The following is a 17,309-nucleotide window of genomic DNA, read 5'->3' as shown; positions in this document are numbered from 1 at the left end:
CTTCATTAAATAACTCCAACACTTGACAGTATTTAAATTTTAGTCTGGAGCAATATTCTAGTCCATGTTTATATTTAAAATCAATTTCTAACTTTCCCAAAACAATGAACTGACCCTTAAATATCTTCTTAATTGAATTCCAATCAAAAAAAAACTACTTTCACGCAATTCAAGAAATCTTCTTTTAACAATTTGGCATTCTTTACACCATGATTCAATATCAATTTCTCTTATTGTTGTTTCAAATATTAGCTTACCACTTTTAGGTAAGTCCAAGTTCATTGAATCAAACTGACTTAATATATTTTAACATCGCTTAAAAAAAAAAAAGAAAAAAATGTGAATTAAAACTAATTCTTTCATTAATCATCTAATTTATCATCTTTTTCATTTGGAAAAAATTGCATCATAAATCCAAACTTGTAGTCATTTCTTAAGTAGTCTATTGCAGCAGAAATCCCAAATCCTTTGTTATCTAAACACTGCAGTGATATTTTTCCGCAAGTATCTATCATCCCTTGAATTCTCGCTGTTTTGAATAAGTACTCATACCCAAAGCGCAATGTCGACTCAAAATTAGGTATTGATACTTCTAATTCGCTCGCTAAAGATAACCTATCACTTAATTTCCTATAGAAAGATGATCTGAGTGAGTGAATATTTGCGAAAATTCGTCCTGGGCTCGTGAAATCCGGTTGCCTTGTAATTTGGTTAAAAAAAATATTTTTTCCGTGGCAATATCGCGACCCCAAAGACATTATTGATGTATTATTGGCTGCAATCCATGTTAGTTCACCACCCAATTGCAGTTTATTTGTGATCAATTGAGAAAATAGTCCATTTAGCAAAAATATTCCTTGATATGCAACTTTTAATGAATAGCTACTCTCTTCACCATTATAATCGATAGAAACTTCACTCATGTTCTTATTTTCGTCTGACAAGCTCGAATTTATTGAAATTCTACCCTCAATATTATTTCCAAAGCAACGAGAAAAACGACCGCTGACTGTCCCTTCATCATTAACTCTAGCTAAAATGAGTGTATTTTTTGATGAGCTTTGATACGAAGGTCCAAGTTGATAAGAATAGCCTTTAATATTTGAAGTGCCTAAAAATAATGAATAAGAAGTTTGTAAATTTGAGGTGACAGACTTAGCTATTTCAGCTCTGAAACCATCAAAACTTTCTCTTTGAAATATACTTTGGGATTCTAAAGAAAAGTTTTCATATTGCAATGATTTATTTGTTCTTTCATTTCCCCCATCTGTTTCGTGCTGAAGTCTGCTCATCTATAAAACTAGCCAAAAAACAATATATTGTTATTGAACAAATATATAATTATTGCAATAATGAGAAAAAATAAAGTCAAAAACAATTATCAACTTTACAAATATTTAATTTTCAGATTAATTAAAATTTTTTGATTCAATTAGTCTAGAAAAATTATTACACAACTTAATATAGCGCCTATGAATACTCATCACTAAAAACATTCCAAGTGATCAACAACATGACGGTAAATCGCAGTCATTATTGCAGCTACATTCATTTTTTGTTATTGAGCCTAGTTCAAATATTCCATAGCCTATCGAAAGACCGATAATAACGGAAAAGAATAATCCCCAATTAAATGTCATAGCAATTAGCATTAATAGATAATGCATAAAGTAGTACAAAATAGTTAATAATACATTCGTACATATAACTTTTATACCTAAATTTTCGTGTTCTACTCTGTTTTTTTTTATCTCTTTAATGTATTTTTTGTTTATGGAAGAGATGAACATTGTAAAACACCCCATTAAAATTATGAATAAACATGAAATGAAATAATCAAATCTATTAGATGTTCTCCATGATTCAAACAAAATAACTGATTCAAAGCTTTGATGGAATGTCATTTGCATTGCAATTGAAAGCAAGCTTTTATTATTTATTTGATTTAAATCGTCTTTAGTTGGATCTTGAATAATTGCACTATGTACTCCATGGGTATCTTTAATCAATCTAATTGCATTTTGTTTACTAGAACAACACATTTTTCAAAAAAAAAAAACGACTAAATTATAACTATTTGTAATAATATATTTGTTTAATTAATCAGAATAATTTATAGCTCGAATATATATATCTAAATAAATTATTATTAATTTAAAAAAAGAAAAAGAAAAATTATTTAATGTTGTCATGCTCGAACTGCTCTCTCCTCGTATCAAAATTTTTTCTACTTATTAGCAATTTTGTTTTTTCACGATTCAATGTATTTGCCTTGAGTTTCTTCGATTTATCAAACATTTTAATGTTACTTTTACTTGCTTCCAATTTTTGTTTTTGCTCATTATTAATATTTTCCAATTCTTTGTTGGGCATTTTATTACTTTGTGCCTCCCTAATACTTTTTTCTTCTTGAATTAAGCTCTCCTTAATTTGATTTTTTATATTAGATAAACCTTTACCATTCAATACCAGTGATTCTACAATATATTTTTGTAAATCTTCCTTATTCAACTCTTGGCTTGGCATAGTGTCCAATTTAGAAATCTCATCCAAAAATTCCCATGGAACATCCCTAGGATCGCTTTTAAATGTATGATTAATTTGCCTCCAGTCAGTTTTCACTATATTACTATCTTTAATATTGTTAACCAGGTTATTTTCGTCATGGTATTCCATAACATCTAAATGATTAATATTAAAATCATCTTTTGGAAGTAACTTCATCAGCTTTAATTTTTCTGCTTCGATACTTTTCTTCATTTCACGGCCTGCTTTTAGCTGATCTTCCCAAACATTCTTTATCTTGTCAAAATCTTCTTTCTGTGTTGCTCCAGCATTTAATTTAAGTATAAAATCTTTATCCCAAAATAATTTGGGTATTAATTTAACATCTTTATTTAATAAATTAATATCTATGTAATCATGGCCTATATCTGTTTCATATTTCAATTCTTCATTATTAGATTCTTCTTTAATTACATTAAATAATTTTTCGTTGTAATAATCCAAATATTTATTATAAAATGATTTAATTTTTCTTGGACTTGGTGGTTCATTAACCCATTGACTGGAATTATCATCCAAAGCGTTACTTTTTTTAGTATTTATCATTTTACTGAATAGCTTCTTTCTTTCCTTATCTTTTTGAATAATAACATTAATTTCTTCATCATTCATATTTTCAGGTAGCATAGGATCTTTTTTCTCGCCTGATAAAATTTCATTTTTAATTTTATTAAAGTTTTCAGTATAAATATCATTTTTGAACATTCCTTTTTGCTTTATAGGTTGTATTTCCGGTGTTTTCATTGTTGAAAATGTTATTGAAACGCTTGAAGGACAGCTTATCCATCTACTGTCCTCATCTAAATCCCACCTTTTAATTTTTTGTGGATTATCACTTAATAGATTATTTATATTAAAATCATCATCATGTTTTTTGTACTGATTGATTTTTTCCTTTTCATCTCTAAGATATGATGCTTCTGCAAACCAAAACGCAGGGCTTTCAGGATCTGTGGGGACTAAGCAAGAGTAATTGTTATATTTTCTATCCCTCCCGGTAATCCTTTTATTATTATTATTATTGTCATCATGGTTTGCAAGCTTATCAACTTCGTGTCTTTCACTATTCATTGTTATTACTGTATTTTTCTTTAAATGGAAATCCAATACTTTTTGATTCTCTAGTCCTTCATATACTTTAAGTGAATCTGATTTCAAATTTTTGTATAAATCTTGTCTTCTAGTTTGTTTTTTTGATAATTGCGAATAAACTTTGTCCAACTCATCCAATATTCTGTTATAGCTCCTTTGAGTTTTTATTATAGACTTCTGTCTTGTTGCCAACGTTCGATGTAATTTCTGTGTGTATTCATCCCTTTTTTTCTCAAATAATTCCTTTCTTAAATTAATTTCTTCAAACTTCTTTTCTAGTAAATTATATGTATCTATGTAGAATTTTCTATCTTTAGTCTGACGGGACTTCACTTTTCCAGGGTCTTCCAATTCAAATGAAACTGGCAAACTATCAATACCACCTTGTTGTAAACAAGAATACGTCGCAAACATTCTCTGTTGGCAATCTGTTATTTCATCCAATTCAGACTCTAGTTTTTTTTCATCTTTAGCAAGTTTTCTATCATGCTTTTTACCTGTTTCGCAATGCAGAATAATAGCTTTAGACAGATCATTCAAAATCTCCTCATTCTTAATCAGCTTATTTGTGATATTTTTCAAAATATTATTTTTATAATCATCCAATATACTAGCTCTAATTTTATCATTTAAAATCATGTCATCATTTACTTCGAAGTTATTTGAACTATTTAAAATTCCAAGCCTCTTAATTATTTCTCTATTGGTTTTGCTTTCTTTTTCTTCTGGAAATGGGGCCAAGTTGGGTATCGAAATGTCAATCTCATTCCCCATCTTCTTCATCTCATTAAAGTGTTTGAATACCATTGAAAGTGTGTAAGCTGGTTTAATATCAATGGACAAATTATCGAACTTCAAAATAGTTTTATTTAACAAGTTATTTTGATCAATCTCATAATTTGTATTTATTGTTTTTTCATCTAATAAGACTTTAGATACTGGATAAAATGCAGGAGTTTTGATAAATTGCCCAAATAATTTAATATTAATTTCCTTATAATCATCTAAGTTACATTTATGTACTTTGTAATATACTTCATATTCTCCATTTTTCAAATCTAATATTTGTTGAATTTTAATTCCCCCAACGCCAAATACCTCATATTTATCGCCTCCTCTTTTCGTTTTATTCCCCATTCTATCTACAGAATATATTTTGAAAGTAGATATTGTCTCATCTATATTATAATATTTCAATCCTTCGCCTTCAGCCCAACACAATTCCGGATATGATTTTCCAGGGGTGACTTGAATCACAAATGGAGATTCTCCTATTTTAATCTTATTCTTACTTTCTACAATTTCTAATTTGTGAGGAACTGCTTTTTTACAAATGTAAGATGCTGTATAGGTACCATCGTGATTATCTATTACACTTCCCTCAAATACTTCATTCATATCAAGCAACTCCAAAGAAATGAATGGAACTTGATCTTGGCTATTTAGACTGTCCAGTTTGTAAGGCGTTAATAAAATCCTGAAATTATATCCGCCATAAGTTATTCTCTGGTTATTTTCAGAGTATGTATAAATCATCACTTGAGTAATTTCGCCAGAAACAGCCTGTTTTAATCCAATGCCTGTTGCTCTACAGTTGTTCGCAACTTCTTCAGTGATTATTCCAGATGCTTGTTTAATTAGTTGCTTGATTGTAATTTCCCCTTGTTTTTTTGTAGAAAAAGAATCCTTCAAAAACAGATTATCATCAGTGTATTCATTAGGTAAATACCTACAATCAAAGTAATGATTTTTTATAGTTTCAAATGAATATGAATCATAACTGCCTTTGTGTACGAGGTCTTCCCTATTTAACTGAGCAAAATTTAAATCTTGATTTTGTAAAGTATGAGTCTCGCACTTGACAATTTGTTGAGTAGGAATCAATTCCATAACCATTAGGCTTGAATTTTTCATGGAGTTTAAGTAAGGTTCTTCATTTTTTTGAATTCCACCATATACTCCCATTGGGATTGAGGCATTGATCTCTTTTGCGAAATTGGGATTCAGTGGTACAAATTTATGTGAATCTGAACCAGAAAATATGTCGCTTTTATCGTCATCATTGTTGCTACACACAGAGTGCATAATTCCTAAAAGTTAATTCATCAACTAATCTTTCTTTAAACTTTTATTTCAGTTTTTTTATTGATCAATAAATATAACCTGGTCGGAGACATTACGTGACTAATTCAGTGGACATGCAAATGCAATTTAAATTAAATAATGAATTACTTAACAATCATAAAATACTAGTCACATTTACTTAAATTTATTTATTTGAAATCCTATTAATATAATGACCTTAAATAGGGAAACTGAAAGTTGCTAGTTCCTTTAAATATCTTTGGTTTTAGATCTTTTGGAAATGGCATAATATACTTAATATGGCAGCATCCAACTTCTCGAATAACGTTTTCTATTGGAATTTCCTGGTGTTTGAGAATTTCAATACTTCTGTCTGTATTACTTTCGCTTGGGCGTGTATTTGACAAATTTGTATTCGTATACTTAGAGAAATTATTCAATTGTTCGTTAAGGTCCATTTCTATTTCTTCCAAGTATTTGTCATCAGAGTAGTTATTTGAAGAACTATTAATATAAGGCTGATTAATCTTGGAGTTGTATGGAGTTACGCCTTCAAAAGAATTTTCCTGAGATGAATTTTCTAAATTGAAATTGGGATAATCTGAATAATTGAAGTTTGAATTAAAGTTTAAATCATTGCTATTGGCGGACGAAGATAGTCTATCTATATTTGAGCTATGCTCAAAACAGGAATATTTCTCAACATTTTTTAGTTCTTGATCAATATCAATTTTCTTTATTGATAGATCACATTTATCTGGGTTGTTACTTTCATAGAGAGGCCTAAACAATTTGGGATCCAATATGAACTGATGTTTAAGATTTGAAGTTTGTCTTTTAATCTCCATAAGGTCGTCCAAAATATCATTTTTAATTGTTTGATTTTTATTTTCCACGTTTGAGTTACTCTCATAATTCACCTTTTTTTTACTTAATTTATTGTTTTCTATAGCTTCTCTTTGTAACGAATCAAGATTTATTTTAGTTTGAAAAGAATTTTGATCAAACTCTGATGTAATATTTGAAATATCTTTGTCGGAAAAAGCTTCATATGAACTTATTATTTTCGAATCTGGGACTTCAATATTTTCATCGTTCTCAAAAGGATTCTCAAACTCTTGTTTATCACTTTGAAATATTTTCCCATTTTCGAATCCAAGAGTTGTTACGTTCGCAAACTTCTTGGGAACATTAACAAAAATATCCCAACTTCTGCCATTTGGTTTAATTAGTTCATTTTTACCTGCTCCTGGTTCATAATATAAGAACAGAGATTTATCAGTATTCACAGATGTTTCGCTTATTCCATTGAAATTTACGGATGCGTCCGCATAATGGCAACGGCACTTACTCCTTTTTGATAGTTGGTCACAGCAAGGGCAACTTTCATTATTATGAGGGAAGTTGCTTTTATAATGACTTTCAAGAACTCTTTCCTTATGATCTTCATCGCTTTCGTTTGATGACTTGAAATCAAATACGATATCTTTTGGGTTGTGAAATTTGTCATATTCAATATCCGAGTCATAGGATGGTGCATAAATATCGATTTGTGGAAAATTTTTCGAAGCAGGTATGTGATCATGTATTTTTCCTCTCGAGTGGTTTACTTCCCTCTCATATAAATGTTTACTAGCTTCAATAGCTTTTTTACTAGCTTCAATAGCTTTTTGGCTAGCCTCAATAGCTTTTTTATTAACTAATGAAAGACGGTTAGAAGGTTTCTTCCCTTCTAGCTTAGAAATATAATCATTCATGCTATTAGCATTACTATTTGCATATAAAGATTCATCTTGAAGTACCTTTTTTTGGCTTTCCATAATCGATTTTTGTAGTTTATTAAGCGAAATAGTTTTTTTTAGTAACTTTTCATATTGTTTTACAGGATCAAATAGGTTTGAATCAGGACCTATTCCTTCACTTATTTGATCATTAAAATTATTTGATTCGCCAACGTATTCGTCAACATTCAAATAATTGTTACTGTTGCCTACGTTTTCGCTAATAAATATTTTTTTCTTTGATTTATTTGACTTATCAAATTGTTCGCACAGATTTACATTAAAATCTTCATTATCTAACTTATCTTTATTACGCTCAAGTGCTGTAGAATCGAATATATTAGTAATATCTACATCAGACTCACTACTTTCAATTCTTTCGTTTGTACTTGATGAAAGCAAAACTTCGTCAAATTTAATGTTATTTCCAAATTTATTAGGAGCTTTGTTTTCTGAAATCTCTTTAAAGTTATTATCTTCAAATTTAGGTCTTTCAATTGTAAAGTCAAGATTTTTCATCTTTTTAATATGATCTTCAATTTCTTTTTCATTTTTTTTTTCACAGTCGAATTTGACCTTTTTATCAATGAGCAAAGTTTCCTTTTTAATATTTTTGTCTTTCAATCCGTATTTCTGTTCTATTTGATTCATGTACTCTAACTTCTTCCTCTGTTCTTTTTCTTTTTCAGGTAATTTATAGTTATCAATTTGAAACCATTTTCCAGTGGAATTATTAATTTGGTATCCATCTAGGTCAATTACACCAGATCCAATAATATTTTCGCAGTAAATTCGAATAATATCATCTTCATTCCCACTCATCAAAATTCTCAATATTCCTGAACCTTCAATTGAACGATTAATGAATGTAAGCAGCCGGATAATTCTAGTTACTCTTCCACTACTTTCACTTTGCCAGATTCCTCTTTCTGATTTAATTATCATTTTACTATGAATTTTCTTGGAGCCATTCATTAAATTTTTCCTGCAAACTTCCATTAGTTTTGATTGAACAAAAGGCTTTTTAAAACAATTTCTTTGAGGATATATGGGAAATTTCATGCTATTACCGATATATTCCAAAAATTGCAATGTATCAAAAATTGAATGGGGTTGAACAGTTGTTTGATTATCGTAAGGTGCTATTAAAGGGCGAATGCAACACTTTTTCTCTGAAGGAAACCTAGATAACGTGCCAATTATAGTTAAATTTGAATCAATTATGGTTGAAGCAATATAACTACTAATATTCGTAATATTGATTCTATTACTTTTTTCATTTGTATAACAATATTTCCTTATCTCGAATGCTAAATCGAGCAAACCGAAAAGCGGAATTACTGCTTTTAAATTTGGGCTTGCGCTAATACAAGATGAAATTTCAAAAAATCGCAAGGTACCATAGTTTACATGGGTTGAGTTTGCTATTTTTTCATTCTTACTTATATTATTTTCCAATTCTGACTTATCAACTGACTCAACTGAAATAGTTATCAACAAACTACCAATCATATCATCTTTAACCCATCTTTCTCCAAATTCACCAAATATTGTATTTTGTATTTGCTCAGGAGTTTTTTTTTTCTTTCTGGTATTAACTCTTTCTCTACGAATCGCATCTAAAACTTTTTTTCTTGCTACAGCAGATAAAATTGATGCCACTAGTTTTTCCTCATTCTCAAATAGATGTTCATGTTCACCTTTTATAGAATAACCTAATTCTCCTCCCAATTTTTTAATCAATTGTAGTGGGTTTTCTGGATTTATTAAATCACGAACATTATCTAATTTAAAGTTTGAAGAGTCTTCTCCTATTTCTAATACAGATGCTTTGACAACAAAAAGTCGATCAAAGTTGCCAGTTGTTTCAGTATTTACCCCTTTTTCATTAATATGAATACCATTTGTGTAACATCGTATTGCAGCAAAAATATCATATATTGATTGAAGCACTATCCCAATACTTCTTTGAGAACCAATTAATAAATTGGTTTTTCCCGTTTTGTGAGGGCCGCAAACTATTATATTCGTAGAGATTCCATCTAATACATCAACAGCATGCTGCTGTAACATAGTTTTTCTATAAATTTCGCTATTGCAAGCATCTTCTTTAAATATCTCATCAGTGACAGTACAACTTCTAGTTTTGGAAATAGATGATTTTCTACTTGCTCTAATCGACTTTCCATGATCTCCTGTGCTGAATACCCATTGACATTCTTTTGAATCTTCGATAATTGTTTTTTTAGATGGACAGAATCTGATGAATGTTCTAACTGAGCTTCTTTCTTTTTTCAAGTTTATTACCCCACCTTCCATTTCATTATATTGGATCTCATCAATATTATTGTATAACTAAATATAGCTTGTCTTATTTAATTCTAAATAAATTAAAAAAAAAAAAAAAATCAAGAATAGACATGACGCCTCTTTATTTATTAGCAAACTGTACATTTTACACACGTTCACAATTGACAAAAAAAAGCAACTTTTAAATCTGTGAAATATATAATTATTCTTTGAAAATTACTTAAAACTGAATGAATTTGAACAATTATCACATTATGGCTTCAAAGATAGCTGTTAAATGATTATACACGTATTGAAATATTTATTTTCCTGCATGTATGCATGTGATAGTTTACCGGTATATTATCAAGTGGATAAACATGCATTGCATAATTAGTTTTTTTAATTAATAGGTGGATTTAAAAAAATAGTGTGTTAAGGCTATATATTGCAATAGATATTAATTCAATAATAAATGTGTGATCTTTACAGCGAAGAAATAAAGAAAATAATTAAAGAAACAGGGTTTGACTGGAGAAAGGTACGTAAGCGGATAATTAAGACTGTATTGATTAACAATTGAATTTAGAACATAAAGATAGTTGATAACTTAGTTGATTCAATAAAAATGAACTTGAGTAAATATGGAAAAAGAAAGAGGACAGAAGATTTAGGAATATATACATGCGAAAAAAAGGAGATAGACAAATTTTATGCATCCCAATATGAATGCAATAATTCAGGAATTCTATTGATTCCCACGCAAAATAATGAGTTTGGACAGCTGAGTAACTCAGAGCTATTTAATCATTCGGAACTTCAGAAAGTTACAGTTGACAGAAATATTGAGAATAAGCAAGAAGTTTGTATTTTTGATGAAACTTTGTCGAAGAATTTATTCGAAGAAGAAATTGTGCGCAATTCAACGCCTACTCCTACAATTATGTAAGTATAAAGCTTTGCATTTATTATTTTATATTTTAATTTAGAGGATGCGATAAAATTAGTAATCTTGCGAACAAAACTCAAAACTCTCCAACTATTAAAACTTCTTCAAGTATTACATTTTTAAGCAAGAATATCGGAATAAAAAAACGAAAATTGATACTACCTCCAATAATTTATGGGAGAAGATTGAGAAGCGAAAATAATAACAAATTAATAAAAAACAATATAATTACTTCTCAACCAAAAAGAAAAATGAAATTAAAAGGTGATAATTGCGTTAAAGAATACTTCGTATATAGAGACGAAGATTACGGTAAGATATATAGGCAAAAAGATTATACATTTAACTAATATTTATAACGGAATTATTCTAGGAATAATTGACAATACCGACCGATTACTGCTCCAGGGAGAAAACGTCCATAGGCAGGATGATGATAGACAAACAACTAGCGAAGTGCAAGATTGGGCAATTGGACTTGTGAAAAGATACCTGGGCGAGACAGTAAAGTTAATTCGCCAAGAAGTAAGTTGATCTATAGTGGCTTGATTTAATTTTTACAGTTTCAGTCATCGAAGATCAATTCTAAGCCGGAACGAATAAGGGCATTAAGACAGAGATTCGGGTTTCCAACTAAAGTTAGAGAATTATAGAAAAATAATTATAATTAATATTGCTAAATCCAAATGAATCGAGAATAAATTCGAAATACACTGGATTTATGGTTTATTTATAGCGGGCTTATTTAATTAATATTTATGCTTTTTAAAAAGATTTACAAATGTATATTTAGCCATGAAATCGACATTAATGAAGCTGTTCCATACGTGGCTTGTGCAGCAATCAAAGAGCCATGGTCTATTCTGTCTCTGGATATTTCTTTTAAAGAAAAGAAAAAAAATTCAAAGATCACTATAGGTCTATACAATATATTACTTTTGTTATTAATACTGTTGGTTTTTTTGCTGATTCTATTTTCAGGAGGAATAACTATTGGACAGATGGCACCCCCTCCTATTTTTATAGGGAATATCTACGGATTACCCATCAAAACAGACTCATTAACCGTTTCAGCAGACGGAACATTTATTGCGACTCTAAAGATGCCAGTATATAATAAAAGTTTGCTGAGCGGTAGGCTCTCAATTAGAAATATAAATTTTGTTCCTGTTTCAACAAAATTCGTTTGTACTCCTAACAAAAGCAACAATAATATTTTTTCGCATTCTATATTGGATAAAGATCTATCAAATGGCTTCATATTCCCATTAAATAAGAAATTACCCACAGATAATGATAAAATACTAATCGCAAAGAAGGTGACGCTAGTCACAGAAAACAAAGATCTCCGTCAATTAGAACATATATTAGGACGTTATGGCGAAGCAGAAGCGAAATTAGGTGCCTGGCTACCTCCTGGAAAAAACGAATTTTTAATGCTAATTAAAGGTGATGTGGACTTTGAAGGTGCGAAAAAAGTTTTGAACGAGACATTAGGCTCAAATTGCATAAACGGGGTAGTGAGAAGTTTTGTAGTGGATGTTCAATTAGATTTTAATATGAGGTATTTTCTTGGATCAATATCGTATGTGCAACAAGATATTGGATATGTACTATTTCCTGCGTGCAATAAATAGCTCACAATAAAATAAAGTAGTAGGGTGGATGTGATAGTGCTGAAGTTATTTGAATAATCTAAATTTTGAAGTAGCTTTCGAGAAAATTTTGTTCACTAACCCATTTTTTTTAATTTTATTTGATAAATCTGGGGATAAAACAAAATCAGAAGCTATATCAAACATGATTGGCTTTACTGGAATCGGAAGAACTCTTGGACTTATTGCTTCATCATTAAGGGTTCCATTAGAATTTTTAAAATCCATCGCTTTGATTTGTATAGTTTCATAAGTTGCGGCGTTTGAAAGGTAAATGTTGTATGACTTGTTTGCCATATCATTAACATTAAGATTGATTTCTTTAATTAGAGTAATTATTCTTTGAAATATTTCATCTTTATCTAAATAGATTTTGTTAAAATTCGTCTCCTTAATTTCAAGACGTGACTTCACCAAGTCGCAAAGTACAAATGCTTCTTGAAATTTTCCTTTTTGTCCAAAGCAGTGTGACAAAAACAAGCTGCGGCAATTGTTATTTACAATTTCCAAAATATCTATTAAATCCGAAATATGGGTGGCTTTGTTGCTAGAAGAGATCTCAGAAACAGTGTAATTAACTATGTCACATATACGAACTCCCTCTTCAGGATATCTTAAAGAATTGATTTTTTTTGCAGTTGAATTCTGAAGTTCATGTGATATATTTGCCCAACGTTCATCATTAAGAAAAATCAATTTCGTGTAAAATTCAGGATTATTGAAGTATTCCATCAACTGGAATACAAATATTAAATCCCTCTCGATAGAAACAAATGAATTAAATTCTTTAGTGTAAGATTCGAACGCAACCCATTCATTTGATTGACAACTATTTATTACTAAAGTTTCATTATTTGCGCTGGCTTTTGTCATTTCCTCGTGAATTTTATTTCTCAAAGTGGTTGAAGACATTAAAGTTTCAGAGAATAATTCAATTACTATATTGCCTGGAAGCTTTAGAATTTTCTCAGTGTCTCCAGAAGGAATATACTCCTTAACTGCTTTATAATTTTCCTGTAATTCGACTAGTAATATTTCCAAATTTGAAATTGGAACATTATATTCTTTATTATTGTAAAAAAATTTCATATTTGAATTATTGAGCGAGTCATTGTTTTTTAGCACATTAACTGTATTATCGCATACATGAACCGAAATATCAAGACGCTTACAATGATATAAACAAAGTCGAATTAGTGGTGCCATTTCCATGATTTGATCATCATAAGCTTGGACACATTCAGATTTAGATAGTTTAGAAATATTATAATGGGGCAAAATATTATATTTTTCAAATATTGAAACATCTAGTTTAAGCTGTTGGTAGAGCTTCAAAGACTTGTTCAGTTCAATTGCGCCTTTCTCCCAATTTGAACATTTCAAATAATAATTACCGAGAATATAACTTTGGTAGGCTTGAACTTCAACAATACTCCTATGAGTGCATCTATTCTTGGCAACTTCTACAAGGAGTTTGGACAAGTTGCATCCTCTCCTCAGCTTGCGTATTTCATGCAGTCTTCCTCTATTGTTTACTTTATTTAGTCTTGCACTGACATTTTTAGTAGTTCCACACCCTAGATCAGCTCCTGAACTCAAATTTCTCTCGATTAAAAGAATTAACAGTAGTAAATGTTTATGGTTTGTGTAGTCACTGCATTCAGTATAACTTTTTTGAAATTTACTCCTTCCACATTTCATTTTTAGCCCAGATCTTAATCTATGAAGCTTTCGAGAACAATACCGTGTATATTGTGCAAAATCCTTATGTTTTAAACCGTTTTGGTATTGTAAATGTTTTACAATGACGAGCAATGGAAACTCAATTCTTTCGCTGATTTCCATATCGAAGTCTCCGAAATCATCATTTTTAACAGTTATTTCATTACTTAATTCATCAAAAATATCATTAGTAATTGATTCCATCGCTAAATATTCAATATTTGCTCATCAAAAAACAAATATTGTGGAAGTTGATTATTATTCACTAATAAATTATTGGTTAGTCGGAAGAAGACACCGATAAATAATTTCAAATTTTGAGCAAACAATTTGAATTGTAATTAGAGCTACCATCAAATTGTTCTGCGGGAAATCGATACACAAAGCTAAATTCAATTTAAAATTTTATTAAAAAAATTGCTATCTTTAGATTCTATTTATTAGGGTCATAACTAAAGTTTGCCTATGTACTTATTAGTTTGTAATAACCTATCGTATTATTTGAAATTAATCCTCTCTTAATCTTAATGATGAAACGCTTATTCCGGAAGAGTCAATAACAATAACTTCTGCAGAGTCACCTGTATGAACGTCTCTCTCACTGGCACTCGTAATTGAATCTTTAACAATATTAATGATTCCAACTTTATCAATCGACTCAAATGAGGTCTGATTATTTCCCGATATTTGATTATCAAGGATTGAAGTTATTAACGATCCTCCAGACCCAAGTGCCACAAATTTATGCTGATCAAAACTACCCACTGCATCATAGCCATAAACAACACCTTTACCCTGTTCATCTAACCCTGAAAGTAGACAAAATGAATAGTATGGGAAGAATCTTTTCGAGTACAATATACAAGAAAGTAATTGAGCAATTGCATTAATAGAGGGCGTTTTGTTATGTTCAAACTCATATAGTTTTACTTTTGCCTGAAATTAAATGATTATAATGTTATCTAATAATATTTAGAAACTTACTAATAACGTCTTTCTAAGTGCATTTATATCTGCAAGCATTCCACTACAAGCTAAGATACACTTATTTGTTAACTGACAAGTTTTAGAAACTGATCTTGAGGCTATTCTATACATTTTACTGAGCCTTGTATCTGCGGCGATTACAACAAAATCATCCCCTGCTACGGCTACGCATGAACCACCATTATTCATATAAGGGTTAAAGCTATGTTCAATTTTGCCATTATAGCTTTTTTTTTCTGTCTCAGAAATGAGTTGACCACAAAATCCCTCAATTTGTATAGGATCTCTATTTTTAGTTAAGGAATACATTTGAACCAGTGCCTAATATCACCTCTTTAAATTTTATTAGTTGAATGGCGACAGTTTCCAATCTTCGATATGAAAATTGTTTCATTTAAACTCTTATGTGGGGGAAAGAGAAAAAAATGGGTAGGCGCCTCCTCATTATGGGCAATAAAATTATTAGATTATAACAAATTCAAGTAAAATTTTGATAGGCAGCTGTGATAATTGTAAGTAGATTGATAACTAGTAGATTAAAAGCATGACTTATACTATTATTTAGGACTATGGGCATTTTTTATTAATAATATTTGGGCCAAACTCTTGGTAGTCCTGCAAAAACAATTAAAATAAGAAGTTCATATACAAAACACACTTACCCTCTTTGAAACTGTAAATTGGGGAAATGTTCCCAAAGAAGAAAGAATTGAAGCTCCAATCCATGCAGATGCCAATCTTTCTGATGCGCGCGGAGATGCAACAATTCTAGGAGCTGGACCAGTCTAAAATGCTGAATAAATTTTGTAATTTGATTTCAGAAAACTTACAGAGTTATTAAATATTACTGAAGGTCTCTGATCGATAATTCCTTGGTGCAACTTGGCATCAAATCCATTAATTAATGTTGTTCCTCCTGCAAGAATAATAGATGAAGTAATGCTTGAAATTTCTTTATTGATATTTGAAGTTTCAGTTATTGAATTTATAACCATTTGTACAATGCCTGGGTAGCCTTGATTGGAATTTCCAGATTTAAAAAGTAAATTTGGAATGCTGTTACGAATAGATGTAGTGTCAATTACATTACCATCTGGGAGATGAAACTCATTCTCATTATTTGAATTAGGATTCGGGAAAAAAAGGCTAGAATGTTTAATTTCCCTAATTACATGCATTATCCCCCAAGTTAAGTAAGATTCATCAACATTTGTTAAGGGTACATGATATTCACTTGCCCCATTTTTATCTTCATTTTTGAATATTCCAAATTCAGGAATAATGTTTACCTTGTGTATTTTTTTATAAATTTCATTATCCAAAAAGTCTCCTGCAACAGGATACTCCTGAATACTCCCTTGAATACAGTGCCCATCTTGAACGCAAGAAACATTTGATACTGACGCACCGATGTCAACTACAATCCCTGAAGTCCTACCACAAGCAAAACAAGAAAGTACTGGCCTTCTTGATGTAAATAGCGATGCAACTTCAAGTTTTTCAAATGCAATTTCTGCAAGTTTAATAGAATTATTGGGGTTTGATGTTGAATGAATAGGGATCAAAAGTGTTTGGCCATTCATCCTGTCATCCAGTGGTTCAAAAATGTAATTGTGCTTAGTTAAAAATGAAGAGGTGCTATTTGTAAATTTTTGTGATAAAGACAATTCTTGAATAATTTTTGTTAAGTATTCCTCATTAAATTCAATTGCTTTTTCTTGAATATTATATTGTAATGGATGTAAAACTTCAATGTAGTCTCGCTTCTCCCATGGTTTGAGAGGAAAAATGGTATTGCAAAGTCTATTCGAATCAATTAAATCAACCTCCTTATTGGGAATTCCAATACATGTAGGAACTACACTCCTTGGCAAATCGTCACCTCCATATCCTGCTCTAATAGATTGAGTACCGATATCCAGAATGATGCTAGAAGATTGGCTTCCTATTCCTGAGCTTAAGATCATATCCGACATGTTTTAATAAACTGAAGCACAGCAATACGAGCTTTATATTTTTCTGAATTAATTGTATCTAATGCCTTAAAATAGCCCTATATCCTCTGCTATAAGTTTTTTTTCTTCGCATAAATTTGTCAATGTCAAATTTCCATTAAACACCCCAAACAAATTTATTGATCATGGACCGCCAAAATGATCAACAATAATCATTTAAATTATTTTA

At 30.2% G+C, this 17,309-nt stretch overlaps 9 protein-coding genes across 9 annotated transcripts; 2 read left to right on the top strand and 7 right to left on the bottom strand.

Moving 5' to 3' along the window:
• Positions 1-362: 362 nt before the first annotated feature.
• cgd1_2560 (Tom40p like translocase) lies at positions 363-1,292 on the bottom strand (the record flags this gene model as incomplete). Its single annotated transcript, XM_628082.1, has 1 exon — positions 363-1,292. One exon carries the CDS (start codon positions 1,290-1,292, stop codon positions 363-365), a length of 930 nt encoding a protein of 309 aa, XP_628082.1.
• Positions 1,293-1,505: 213 nt separating this feature from the next.
• cgd1_2550 (possible copper transporter, 3 transmembrane domain, conserved in metazoa and apiacomplexa) lies at positions 1,506-2,042 on the bottom strand (the record flags this gene model as incomplete). The annotated part of the gene is made up of 1 exon (XM_628081.1): positions 1,506-2,042. One exon carries the CDS (start codon positions 2,040-2,042, stop codon positions 1,506-1,508), a length of 537 nt encoding a protein of 178 aa, XP_628081.1.
• Positions 2,043-2,175: 133 nt separating this feature from the next.
• cgd1_2540 (dictyostelium gelation factor like filamin type immunoglobulin domain that is involved in binding actin) lies at positions 2,176-5,742 on the bottom strand (the record flags this gene model as incomplete). The annotated part of the gene is made up of 1 exon (XM_628080.1): positions 2,176-5,742. One exon carries the CDS (start codon positions 5,740-5,742, stop codon positions 2,176-2,178), a length of 3,567 nt encoding a protein of 1,188 aa, XP_628080.1.
• Positions 5,743-5,945: 203 nt separating this feature from the next.
• cgd1_2530 (TRAFAC type P-loop GTpase that may be related to kinesin) lies at positions 5,946-9,842 on the bottom strand (the record flags this gene model as incomplete). The annotated part of the gene is made up of 1 exon (XM_628079.1): positions 5,946-9,842. The coding sequence occupies one exon, from the start codon at positions 9,840-9,842 to the stop codon at positions 5,946-5,948; it is 3,897 nt and encodes a 1,298-aa protein (XP_628079.1).
• Positions 9,843-10,440: 598 nt separating this feature from the next.
• Positions 10,441-10,761, top strand: cgd1_2520 (hypothetical protein; the record flags this gene model as incomplete). The annotated part of the gene is made up of 1 exon (XM_628078.1): positions 10,441-10,761. The coding sequence occupies one exon, from the start codon at positions 10,441-10,443 to the stop codon at positions 10,759-10,761; it is 321 nt and encodes a 106-aa protein (XP_628078.1).
• A 758-nt stretch (positions 10,762-11,519) lies between these two features.
• Positions 11,520-12,398, top strand: cgd1_2510 (hypothetical protein, transmembrane domain within N-terminus; the record flags this gene model as incomplete). Its single annotated transcript, XM_628077.1, has 1 exon — positions 11,520-12,398. The coding sequence occupies one exon, from the start codon at positions 11,520-11,522 to the stop codon at positions 12,396-12,398; it is 879 nt and encodes a 292-aa protein (XP_628077.1).
• Positions 12,399-12,443: 45 nt separating this feature from the next.
• Positions 12,444-14,342, bottom strand: cgd1_2500 (signal recognition particle SPR68; the record flags this gene model as incomplete). Its single annotated transcript, XM_628076.1, has 1 exon — positions 12,444-14,342. The coding sequence occupies one exon, from the start codon at positions 14,340-14,342 to the stop codon at positions 12,444-12,446; it is 1,899 nt and encodes a 632-aa protein (XP_628076.1).
• A 303-nt stretch (positions 14,343-14,645) lies between these two features.
• On the bottom strand, positions 14,646-15,434 carry cgd1_2490 (proteasome subunit beta type 1, putative; the record flags this gene model as incomplete). The annotated part of the gene is made up of 2 exons (XM_001388132.1): positions 14,646-15,074; positions 15,123-15,434. 2 exons carry the CDS (start codon positions 15,432-15,434, stop codon positions 14,646-14,648), a joined length of 741 nt encoding a protein of 246 aa, XP_001388169.1.
• A 476-nt stretch (positions 15,435-15,910) lies between these two features.
• On the bottom strand, positions 15,911-17,101 carry cgd1_2480 (hypothetical protein; the record flags this gene model as incomplete). The annotated part of the gene is made up of 1 exon (XM_001388131.1): positions 15,911-17,101. The coding sequence occupies one exon, from the start codon at positions 17,099-17,101 to the stop codon at positions 15,911-15,913; it is 1,191 nt and encodes a 396-aa protein (XP_001388168.1).
• Between the last annotated feature and the right edge of the window lie 208 nt (positions 17,102-17,309).

This window comes from Cryptosporidium parvum, chromosome 1 (assembly GCF_000165345.1).
Source record: "Cryptosporidium parvum Iowa II chromosome 1, whole genome shotgun sequence".
NCBI lineage: Eukaryota > Apicomplexa > Conoidasida > Eucoccidiorida > Cryptosporidiidae > Cryptosporidium > Cryptosporidium parvum.
This window is presented reverse-complemented; position numbering and strand designations above follow the sequence as displayed.